Source organism: Brienomyrus brachyistius, unplaced genomic scaffold (genome assembly GCF_023856365.1).
Source record: "Brienomyrus brachyistius isolate T26 unplaced genomic scaffold, BBRACH_0.4 scaffold27, whole genome shotgun sequence".
In the NCBI taxonomy this organism is placed as follows: Eukaryota; Metazoa; Chordata; class Actinopteri; order Osteoglossiformes; family Mormyridae; genus Brienomyrus; species Brienomyrus brachyistius.
Window position 1 is genome coordinate 2,848,896 of NW_026042306.1, and position 12,649 is coordinate 2,861,544.

Sequence of the window (12,649 nt, forward strand, 5' to 3'; positions counted from 1 at the left end):
ATAGCAGTTTTAGGACTGTGGTGGAAAACCAGAGGAAACCCCATAACGACACGGGGAGAGCATGCAAATTCCACACGTGGCCAAAAGTTTTGAGAATGACACAAATATTAATTTTCAAATATTCAATTTTTAGATTTGCTGACCAGTTTTTCCAGAATGTTATAAAGTGTGATCAGATGAATTTCAATTATTTGCAGTCCCTCTTTGCCATGAAAATGAAATTAATCCCAAAAGACCCGCTACCATCAATCTTGTGTCATGCCAACGGTAAAGCATCCTGAGACCATTCATGTGTGGGGTTGCTTCTCAGACAAGGGAGTGGGCTCACTCACAGTTTTGCCTAGGCAAATTCACAAGCCATGAATAAAGATTAAAGAAATCAATAAAGAAAACATGCTCCGAGAGCAACTTCTCCCAGTCATCCAAGAACAGTTTGGTGATGAACAATACCATTTCCATGATGATGGAGCAACATGCCAAAAGGCAAAAGTGAAAAGCGGCTCAGGGAACAAAACATCGACATTTTGGATCCATGGCCAGGAAACTCCACAGACCTTAATCCCATTGAGATCTTGTGGTCAATCCTCATGAGGAGGGTGGACAAACAAAAGCCCACAAATTTACAAACTCCAAGCATTGACTATGCAAGAATGGGCTGCCGTCAGTCAGGATTTGACCCAGAAGTTGATTGACAGCAGCCAGGGTGAATTGTAGAGGTCTTGAAAAAGAAGGGGCCAATATTGAGTCTTTGCATAAATGTAATGTAATTGCCTTTGATATTTATGAAATGCTTGTAGTTATACTTCAGTATACCATAAAAACATCTGACAAAAAGATTTACAAAACACTGAAGCAGCAAACATTATGAAAACCAATACATGTGTCATTCTCAAAACTGCTGGCCACAACTGTAGAGACAGTGTGGAGACTTGAACCCTGGTGCTGATGCACTTACCACTTCCAAAATGTTTTCTTCCATTTCATAGACTGTGCAATCCTAGAATAAAAAAGCATGGAAATGAGAAGAGAACGTTTCAAAACACTATCAAAACAGAGATGACCTCAAATTCCCTATTAGAAATACAACAGCCAGTAGCCTTAAGTACTGCAAAATCCAACATCAGTACACTAGGTAAGAGGAAAACACCTGACTACCAGACAACGCAGGCAGGACTGTGCCCATTATTCTTCCTTATAATACAAAGGGACCGGCCTTTATTAGCTGGGCGGAGGTGCTGGAGCCTCTGCTCTAGGGTGACCACCTAGTCCATGTCGGAGGGACACTATGAGCTACTTCAGGCTTTACACATTATTTTAAAACTGAAAGGCTCCTGTGCTTGGCTAAATAGTTTAATTCCTCTTGCGCTGTGACTGGTTCATTTCTTCAATTCAGCTGTTTCACATTAACATTAGTGACCCATGCATGATTATAGAAGACTAACCAATCAGGACACAGAACTCAGTGCCCAAGTGAAATCCAGGTCCTTCTCTTTGAAATGGTAGTTTACAAACCTTGTCCTGGCTCAATGTGTCCTCTCTGACATGGATTAGGTTGTCACAGTTCTCTGCTCCTGCTGGCTCCCAAGCATGTGCCTGTCCCCCTCCCACCTTCTGCACGGCCTGCATCATGCTCATGGAGCAGTAACTAAAGCCCTCACCCACCACTAAGACTTGAATGATCTAAGACAATGTTTTCTGAATGCTCTTATATTGCACTTAGTAACCCTTGGATAGTTTAATTAGGTTCTTATTTTGTTAATAGTTACACATGTAGTTTTTTAGCTGTTGAGTAGCTCCTGCTTCAGTACGGCTTACAGGGTGACATTCATTGAAAGCTCAGCCTAGCTGCACTTAGGCCTAATCAACTCCATGGTAGCATGAATGTGTGCAATGTCCTACTTGCCTTGCTTGTATGTTGATTTGATCAAAAGCTAAATTTAAAAAATGTAATGAAATGTAACAGCTTAGTTAGTGTATTCCTAATTTGCTAAAAAAATTGCAATTAATTGGCCAGCACTGCACACATTCTATGCCGGTATTTTGCACCTTTGCATAAGTGTGTGTAGATACCATATAGATAGACAAAATGACAAAAGGATATGTACGCATCAGATATGTGTGTTGGCACATAAGGTGACAAGTAAACAGAAAACTCAGCCTGTTTCTCACATAGAACTGAGCCTATTATGGCTGGACAGTTGGGTAACTTATGAAGGTATACATGAAGAGATGAGGTTTCGCTACACCACTATGTGTCAGTGGGAGATTACCTTCCATTCGCTCCATTTACCTGATTCTCTCATTCTCACCTTCCCCTCTCAAACGGTAGCTTGCTGTCCTTTTTTACTCTCTCACCCCTCCGTCTTTCCCTCGCGGTGTGAGGCATTCCCAGCATCCCTTGCACGCGCTGGGCTGCCAGCTTTAACAGTACCCACAGCTGTGCCATGGCTCAGCCCTGGCAACTGAGATCCCCCTCGCTCTGCATAGACGCCTTGTTCAACACCCCCCCTCCCCCCCACCTACACTTCCCCTGCTGAAGAAGTAGCCTTATGCTGTTCTATGGCATGGCCTTTCTGCAGGAAACCTTCCCTGCTATACCCAAGCTACGGATCCAGCGGCCATTACAAGATGCCATTCAGGGCCTGCATAAGGGCCCCTTTAACCATCATCCTTCAGGTTCATGCCAGGCCAGAGAGCTGGGAACTAAACCACCAGATGAGAAGAAAGGAAAATGCTATCCGGACATTAGCTGAGAAGCTGAGAAGACAGCAACAACACTATTCAGAGGGAAAAAAAGATGTGAAATGAGTTATGCGTGAGACAGATTTCAGGCAGTCCAGATGATCAAAGCCAATCAGTTTCGTGTTTGTTACCTCTAGCACCTTTCCGGCTGCTTACACGTACCTAAGTTAATGATAGCTGGATCCCAGCTCAAATCACAGCCCCACCCTTCTCACAAAAGGGCATTCAAGCTCAGCCTACCATACCACTAAGTTGGAACTGGCATTTTGCCCATGCGGCACATGCACAAACACCTTTTCCTCATTGTGGCACAATGCACCAGGCCCATAGTTTAATAGTGGTGAATTAAATCTTAGGACTCTTTCGTAAATGTCCTATGTAACTTTGACAAGCTTAGAAAAGGCTTATGGCCAATCTATAACATTTTATTTACTGTATTTAGAGATGCTTCTATCCAAAGCTACATGCAAATTGAGAACGACAGTCCCTAGAAGAATTGCAGGTTAAGGTTCTTGCTCAGGGGCCCAATGGTAAAATCGCTCAGGTGATTGTGAGATTTGAACTAATGACCTTCTGATCATAAAAACAACCTCCTAAAACTAACCTGTCGAGCCAAATGTTAACTGCCTTAGTAAGAACTTTAGTAATCACCATAACTAGAAATGGCAAATCACAACCATGACATTTGAACAGACAACTCTGAAGGCTTGTGCACACAGATCCGAATTTCACCACACGTTTCAGATGAAGTGCTGTCATGCATGACATACACACACCTGCTTATTTCTCCCCACCAGACTTATCCAGAGCACTCCAAAGAACAGCTATTTCTCTTCAGCTGAACTTTCCTGAATGTTCTAAGAATGTTTTTCACCAGATATCCAGCAGTTACCCAACCTGGATAATCTAAGATTCTACAAAAAGTCCTTTGTTTCGGTGTTTTGAACTCTTAATGATGCTGCTGTAATTCTAAATCCAGAAAAGAATTAGGATGCTTCTCTTAAAACCTGTAATTAGACTAATGTTCAAATCAAAAATAGCCACTAAAGACCTGTTGCGTAACACCTTCTTACAACCATACATTGTTGCCCTCATTTATAGATCATTTCCAGAATTTACCATCTGTCATTCAAAAGAATGTGATGGGCTCAGGATCCTGACTGGACACTGACTGGGATATTTGCAAAGTTCGGGCATCTGTTAACATGAGGGTCACAATGACCTGATCTGAGAATGAAGACTCAACGGATTAAATGCAAATACCCCAACGAGCCACTGGTCTGTTTAAATAGACATGGTGTTTCATGGTGTCATCTGCAATGTTTTATCTCATAGGGTTTCCCTTCATGCTAAGATTAACATCACAAATTCTGGGCAGAAATTAAGCTCAGAGAGGAGTAATAACATAAGATTGTGCCCCTTTGAAACTCCAGATCTGTTGAGACTGTGCGAGACTCTGTATCCTTTGTTAGCTGTATTTGTTGAATTAGCAACTCAATCTGTCACAGTAACAATACGCAGATAGCGTGAGTAAAAGTACTGAAAAGAAAATATAGATGTACAGCCCATTCAATACATGGTGGGAATGTAGCACATAATCCTACTAGGTGGGATTGCTGAGTGTGAACTGGTGCTACATTAGCATAAGATAAGCATGCTGGCGGGGTCCCGGACCTGTTGCACAGCGCTGGTGAGATCCAGGCACAGCTGAATGATCTTGTTCTTGGTGGCAGAGAAGTCACTGATCCCGGCCAGCGGCGTCCTGTACCGGGACAGAAGACAGAAAAAGAGCCCTTTGAGCTCTGCTCGGTGGACGGTGGCGCGGGCCGACGGAGAAGGGGTTGTGTTCAGGGAGAGCCAGCAGGAAGGCGCTGTGGCGTGAGCCCAGGGGAGGCGGCCCAGCTGAAACCAGCACAAAGGTGCTACCGAACTGCGGGTCCATGGCCAAAACCGGAAAGGGTCACAGCCATTACCCTTGGCACTGTTCAGTCCTGTGCCATCGCTAGAATTTGAGAACAAACAACTTGTTTGAATGTCAGAAGCATATTTAGCATAATATGCTGTATAGTTCTTGTTCTAGTACTAACTTGCACTTGTTGCTGGTGATTCACTGGAAGCTCAGTCTAGCAACACTGGTACCTAAGTTGGCTCCTTGTTCACTTTGGGCAAAAGCATCCACTAAATAAATACATTTCATATATGTACATTACTTTTGATCTAATTTCCCCTGCTTTAAAAATGGATCCTGGCTTAAAATAGTTTGTTCCTTGAAGTGTAACATGACTTTAGATCTGCACTCAGGTTTCTGAAGTACTATCTGCCAGACATCTTATCAAAGTCATGTTATTTTCTCTCCTGGTTACTAGTGATAAGCGACAGTTCCTCCGCGTACATTATAAAAGACAGATGAGTGTATTTGCAGTGTGGAGATGAGCAGACGTGGAGACATACCAGAAATTCCGGAAAGAAAGTTGACAGTGTACAGTGGAGAAATGACAGTGGAAGATGGTAAGACAAGATGTATCTAATTGATCCCAGGTGGAAATTCTTGAAAAGCAATGCTTAATAAATATTTAGGATGCACTGTGATTTGAACTTTAAGGTAGCTGAGAGAAGGCATACTTTGGAACCCCTGCTTAGAGCTTTGCATGTTGGGACCTGCCCCTTCAGGTGAACTCGTACCTGTCCAGCCAGGCCAGCAGGCTCTTGGCAGCACCGATGAGCTCCACCATGGAGGTGAGGAACTCGTTGGGGGGCTTGCGGGCTGAACTCGCCTCTAACACTGGGCTTCTCCTGCGCTCTGATGCGTGGTTCTGCAGGTTGTTGGAAGCCGCCCTCATCTGGGCTACCAGGTTCTTCAGGGTGTCCGTCTCTACCCCATAATTCTAAAATACACCAATATGAAGTCGTCATTCATACCAACACGCCCCAGAAGATGAGGCTTTCTACATGTATGTGTCAGACCATCTCAGACAGTGAGTAGATGCGCGCAGAACAAATGCATCGCATCTACAACATCAAGAACATAAGAACATAAGAAATTTACAAACGAGAGGAGGCCATTCGGCCCATCAAGCTCGTTTTGGGGAGAACTTAACTAATGACTCAGAGTTGTTAAAATCTTATCTAACTCTGTTTTAAAGGAACCCAGGATTTTAGCTTTCCCTACACTAGCAGGAAGACTATTTCATACTCCAATTACACGTTGTGTATAAAGAAGTGCTTCCTCAAATTCATTTTAAAATGTTCTCCCGCTAATTTTCACTTATGGCCACGAGTTCTAGTATTTAAACTAATATTGAAATAGCCATTTGGCTGAACAGCATCCAGATCTGTTAGAATCTTATACACCTGGATCATGTCCCCCCTTAGTCTCCTTTGCTCGAGACTAAACAGGTTCAGCTCAGCCATCCTCTCCTCATAAGACACTCCTCTAAGACCAGGAATCATTCCTCACCCTACGTTGCACCCCTTCCATGGCAGCAATGTCCTTCTTAAGGTATGGTGACCAAACCTGCACACAATATTCTAGGTGGGGTCTTACCAAGAAATTATATAATCGTAGCATCACCTCCCTTGACTTAAACTCCACACACCTAGAGATGTAACCCAACATCCTATTGGCCTTTTTTATTGCTTCCCCACACTGGCGAGAGTGGGATATGGAAGCATCAACAAACACACCGAGGTCTTTCTCATAATCAGCTACCTTTATTTCAGTGGAAATAAAGTAATATAAAATATCTGTACTTTATATTTCTGCTCCCTGCATGGATTACCTTACATTTATCTACGTTCAATTTCATCTGCTCAGGAATCAGTCCAGTCGCTAATTAAATCCAGATCCTGTTGTAGCCTCCCGGCTGCTAGATCAGTATCTGCTACACCACCCACCTTGGTGTCATCTGCAAATTTAACTAGTTTACTGTATGTATTGGTGTTAATATCATTAATGTAAATTAGGAACAATAGTGGTCCTAAAATTGAACCCTGCAGTACTTCTATCCCCTTTTTGAATATGGGCGTTATATTACCAATCAGACGGTAACACGCCAGCAGATAACGATTTCTGGAATAGTAAAGTTAAAGGTTGGCTAATAATATCCCTCATCTCTCCATCATCAAGGGAACATTTTCCACAGTTTGCCTGTGAACCCAATCCCATGTTCCCTAAGAGTGCATTTTTCCTCAGACATTGAATGCTCTTCAGCAGGTGTGTCTCACCTGCTCTGTGACTAGGTCAGACCTCTAGACTCAGCTGAGCTGCAGGAGGCGCTAACGTGCTGCAGCCAGACTCCAGCCTAACACAGTGAGCAGCCTAGTTCTGTTCTAAGAGGACCTAAAACTGAAGGACCCCCTGGGAATGACCACAGTCCATGCAGAAGGTGTGACCCACACAACTACAGTCCAAGCCAAAAATCTGTGATTTGACTGTGTGTCTATCTGTTGCTGGCTGAGGACTTTCAGAGTGACTATATATGTCACTGAGCTACAATGCAGCATAGCCTGGTTATAAGCTGCACTAACTTTGATTTGACAGTATTGAGTCTGGAGAAGAGTTCCTCAGAATATCCCCTGTCTGCCTAAAGCATGACAAGAATGTGATTTATTAACATCTGTGGCACACAGACCCAGACAGTCAAGACTCTGGTTCTGGCAAATGTTCTCCCTGGAATTTCTGGGTTCCAGTCACTATACAGGGTGCAACACGCTAAGATGGCCAGCGAGTGACAGGCAGTTTCCTTTGTAGCCTGTAAGTTTGAATACTCTTTCAATTGGTGTCATCAGCAGTGTTTTATCTCATAGGGTTTCCCTCCAATTAGCCAGTCAGTAATCAGTACTTAATTATCGATTAAATAAGGGATATACCATGACAAGGTGTGTGGTTATACAAACATTGTGTAATTTGGCCCAAAATGAAGCGGAGGGCTGCTAACCAAGTTGTAGTTGATTATTTGGATTATAATTAAGAATCCAAATAATGTACTTAATGTGTATTAACACACTAAAATCTGTTAATACAAAACTGTTCTTAGGCTCCCGGAACTACTGTACCTGTGCAGCTACATAAAAATAATTTACACCCATGTGACATAAGAACATAAGAAATTTACAAACGAGAGGAGGCCATCCGGCCCATCAAGCTCGTTTGGGGAGAACTTAACTAATAGCTCAGAGTTGTTAAAATCTTATCTACAGTAGCTCTGATTAAAAAGAACCCAGGGTTTTAGCTTGCACTACAGTAGCAGGAAGACTATTCCATACTCCAATTACACGCTGTGCAAAGAAGTGCTTTCTCAAATTTGTTTTAAAATGTTCTCCCGCTAATTTCTACTTATGGCCACGAGTTCTAGTATTTAAACTACTTCTGAAATAGCCATTTGGCCGAACAGCATCCCGACCTGGTAGAATCTTATATACCTAGATCATGTCGCCCCTTAGTCTCCTTTGCTAAGGAAATAGTATTTACCAAAGCTGTAGTAAAACATTCAGTTAATTCATAAAAAAAAAAAAAAAAAAAAAAAAAACTCTGTGTGTAGGTGTCATGCCCGGCTCATCCGATCCTCGTGTGCCACGGCCCCTGATCATCCACGTGTGCTTCCCCAATCATGCCCAGCTGTTTCTTGTTATTTTCAGCTTGTCTTTTTTGTATTTAGTCCGCGTCTGAGTCCGTCTTCCCCAGACTTGTCATTAATGTTAGTAATGTTGGTTAATGTTAGTTGCTCGGAGTTTGTCGCTGTCTGCCCTGTCTCTTCCGTTCCGATCCCTAATAAACCCCGAATTCCCCGCCTGCCTGCCTGGTCTTTCCCCGCTTCCTGCTCACCGTTCAACCCGCTGCCTGGCAGTAGGCTTTCATTGACTAAAATAGCCTGCTAGCAATTCTTGCAACTAAATTAAAAAAGGTTTTAGGGGGGTAAGTCCTAAACGTAAACCCATCACATGATTTTCATATGTATGAAGTTCAAAGGTCAAATGCTTCTCAGCTCTGCATCACGTCTGTTACATGTTTCCACTGGCTGATCCAGTTACAGGCATATTTAGGACAATTATCTACATTTCAAAATGTAATTTTTGTTCATCCTGCAGTTTTTTGGGAGCCTACGTACACGTACTTCATTATGGTTTCGTTTTACACTGCATGTTCTTATGGGTGAGTCTCCTTGGTTACTTTATGATCAAAGGGGCCATATTATGCTCATTTTCACTCTTCATAATTTTATATATGGGGACTACTAGAATAGATTTACATGCAGATGTGGAGATTTCAGGTCCAGAAAGTACAACTCCAGTCCAGGATTTTGTTTCAACCAACCAGTTGCGTACTCTGTGACAGTCACTCTTCATACTCAATTGGTTGGTTGAAACAAAATCCTGGCCTGGAATTTTACTTTCTGGACCTGAAGTTTCCACCTCTGTTTACATGCTTCATTATTCCAAAAACACATTGTTTTTTCTCATACTATACATCTCAATTCACGCTCTGTCTCTGCAGCCTGCAGACAGATGTTTGCAAGTAGGCAGCCAATAAGGATTGTGTTACAAGGTGACCTCACCATGTCACAGAAATAAGGGCTGGAATTCCAACGAGGCATTTCAGACAGATTAGAGAACAATGGTTTCTGTGGTGAGTTACTCCCTTTGGTGTGTACTTCAGGCCTTAAGACATTGTTGACCGTTTACATGAACATAAACCTATATAACACACTAAAGTAAAGGGAAACAATGGAAAAGCATAATAGGGCTCTTTTCACAGTTTCTGTGCATGCGTAACAAAACAATTTTCTGATTATATAACATATATAATTAAGGCTGTGCGATATGACCAAAATCTCACATCTTGATATGTCATCTCCTATCTCGATATGACATATATATCATGACTGCATATTTCTGGATTTTTTCTACAAAACAGATACTGTGCAAATTGTACAATAAATTTGCAAATAAAAAGAAGCGAAGTCACAAATGTTGCATGATCCATAAATAGACAAGTGATCCACAAATATACAAAATCCGTTTCAGGTGTACAAATTGCTCCGTATTTTTGTGGATATGATGTTACACAACACAAATTTAAAAATACATACTTGTAGACAGTGAAATATTTGTGGATCATGGTACATATTTCTCGATTTTCTTTTGTGGGTTATAAATAATGAAGCCCAATAATAACTTGCAAACAAGTGCCAATCCCATGTGGCGGCATGTAACACCACAAACCAAATGATGAAAAAACACTGCCATAAACAATGTATTTTGTGACACCATGAAAAAAACTATAGAGCATAATATGAAACAATACATGTTTGTATTATGTCTTCCAATATATATTGTCATATCACACAGCCCTGTATGTAATATGCATATATGGTACTTATTGCTTTGATTAGACATACATGTTAAAATACAGAAGTGTGGTAAATTATGGGAACAACCCCTGCAAAATGTCTGTACTTGTTATCTCTAACCGTCTGTACAGTTCAGTTAATTTATATTAGTGCACTTGTATCACAACAGATCTCTTCTTAAGGTATCTTCTTAAGGATTATATCCGTTTTCTTGGATATAATCCTCACATACAGTATGAAGCTTTCACCAGGTTATTGACATGAATTTGCACCTGTTCAATTGCTGAGAAACACACTGCATACCCCAACACACACAGAGCCAGCTCAGCATCTAACCTGTTACTGAGCAACATAGGCAGTGTGTACAGCTGCACGTGTGCATATGGCAGTGCGCACAAACACGCACAAACATAAGGGCCCTCTCCTTACTCCTGTGGTGTGGGGACAGTGGACAGGGTTCCAAAGGCCTCCCCACTTATTCCAGTGGAAAGCCAAGCCACCTTGGCACAGAGTCTGCGGTCACAAGATTTAATACTAACGTCAAGCTGGAAATAGAAGGGGTCGGACACTTTGCTCTAAAGTTCAGAATCCAGTGAAAACAAAATAGGCTTCTTAAATACATATTCAGTGCTCACAGAAAATCCTGGGATGCTTGCTTACTTCAGTATTGGTTTTATAACAAAAATCTTTACTTTATTAATTTTTTTACAAAAAATATATTAGAAACAACCAGAAGTTTAATGAAAAACATAAATTTCAAGTAGTAATAAATTGAAACCCAAATTATAGTTCTAAATGAGCTATTTTGAGGTAATATGTCATTGACAAGCTGTCTCACTGGGAACTTTTTAATTAGAAGACTTATGCAAAAACATAAAAGACCAAACATTTGTTTTTAGTATCCTTTTGGAAGCTAGTGTCTGAAATTGCATGAATGGCCATAATAGAACTGAATTTTGCCTAGTCAGTCAAAAATTTATAACACATTATAAAAAGATCTCAGTGTGGAAGATATGTGCCGATATCTTAAACATTGCTTGTCAATGGACTTTTTTTTTTGAGCACTGAGAACTTCTCATGCCTTCCCTGGCTGGTCTGATTGTTATCAGCAGGTGCTGTGATGTGTGGAAAATTCTGGCACATTCTGGAATTCATCAGCATTTGTTCTCTGACAGTCATAGTTTCATAGATGGATGTATGAAATATAATGTATGTAATATAAATTTAGAGCATAACATGTAGGTGGGATTATTAAAGCTAAATATTCAGCGCACATTGTACTACACATACCATATGTAGTGTGTGATGATGACATTTTTTGTATTTCACGTGGAAAATTAAATTAATAGCTAGTATAGCTGACAGTGCTGACAGAGCTTTGTTTCCTCTGTAGTTTTGGGCCACATGTGGACCACTCTGTTGCATGTACCTCCTTGTGCTGTCACCCCCTGAAATGGCCCTCCCTAGTCCCTATGGTTCCTTACTGGGCAAAATGAAGGCAGAGTTTGTAACTCAGCCAGCCCACCCCTCAACCGACATGTTCCTCCCTCAAGAAACGCTACGTGTCTTATCCCCAGCCTCGTTAATGGATAGGTCTAACTGACTGGTTTGGGCCTGTTCTGGCCTCCCCATGCATTCTTGGGGCTTGCTGTACTGGCTTTGCTTCCCCATTGATTAGCTCTGCTAACTGACACACTGGTCATACTGGTGCCACAGGCCCAACCAACAACACCGCACCTCCAAGGTGTTAGAAGAAGGAAAGGATACTGGGCCTCACCTTTTGGTGATTACAAAACTGTTTATGGGTGTTATATGCAGAATCTTCACAAATGTGCTGACAGATGTGAACATTCGCATTCCTGATTCAGTGCTTTGTGTGACTGTCACACCAAAATCCCTAAGTTGAAATATCCCAGTTTTTCTTCATGGCACTGCCTGGCAAAGGCCAGGGGGAGCTTATGCACATTCCTCTCTGCTGTTGTCCCACGTGAAACATCCCCTAACATTCACCAAGCTCGTGAAATGATAGATACCCTCCGCTTGCCGGGAAAAACGTCTCATCCCTGCACAACCTCTTCCTTTTTGACAGCAGCATCGAACAACAACAACAGCCTCTTTGATTTTACCATTCATTCAGATCAACCAACTGTCATAGGAAAGGAATGTCCTCCACCCATTGTTTAGCTATCCCACAGTGCTCTGGAATGACTTGCTGTGGACCAACACAAACACATGCTTGGCACTCATGACAGTTATGACATCTGACCAAGAACTGCGCTGGTGAACGCCGGCCTCTGCACTGACCAGGGCACACAGGAGGTCCACGGCTTCCAGCACCAGTTCTTGGTGGCCGACCCGGGTCACGCCTAGCTCCTCCAGGTCCTGGTGAGAGATCTTTAGCAGCTGCTCACCATCTATCTTCTCACGTTCAAAGTTTATGACATACTGCTGCAAGCTGTCATCCAGCCCTACAAAAGAGAGAGAGCGAGAGAGAGATCAGACAAAGACTTCTTTCAGGGAAGCACCCTGGCCCCAATATGACACCATCTGACCAAAAC

At 42.1% G+C, this 12,649-nt stretch overlaps 1 protein-coding gene across 1 annotated transcript in view; it reads right to left on the reverse strand.

Moving 5' to 3' along the window:
• Nucleotides 1-12,649, reverse strand: part of cnksr3 (cnksr family member 3) — a 51,927-nt gene that overhangs the window by 25,400 nt on the left and 13,878 nt on the right. The window contains exons 2-5 of the mRNA XM_048996695.1: nt 12,396-12,559; nt 5,425-5,627; nt 4,417-4,504; nt 956-997 (exon numbers count right to left, since the gene is read on the reverse strand). Coding sequence (XP_048852652.1) covers nt 956-997; nt 4,417-4,504; nt 5,425-5,627; nt 12,396-12,559 — 497 coding nt within the window. The remainder of the gene's footprint in view (nt 1-955; nt 998-4,416; nt 4,505-5,424; nt 5,628-12,395; nt 12,560-12,649) is intronic.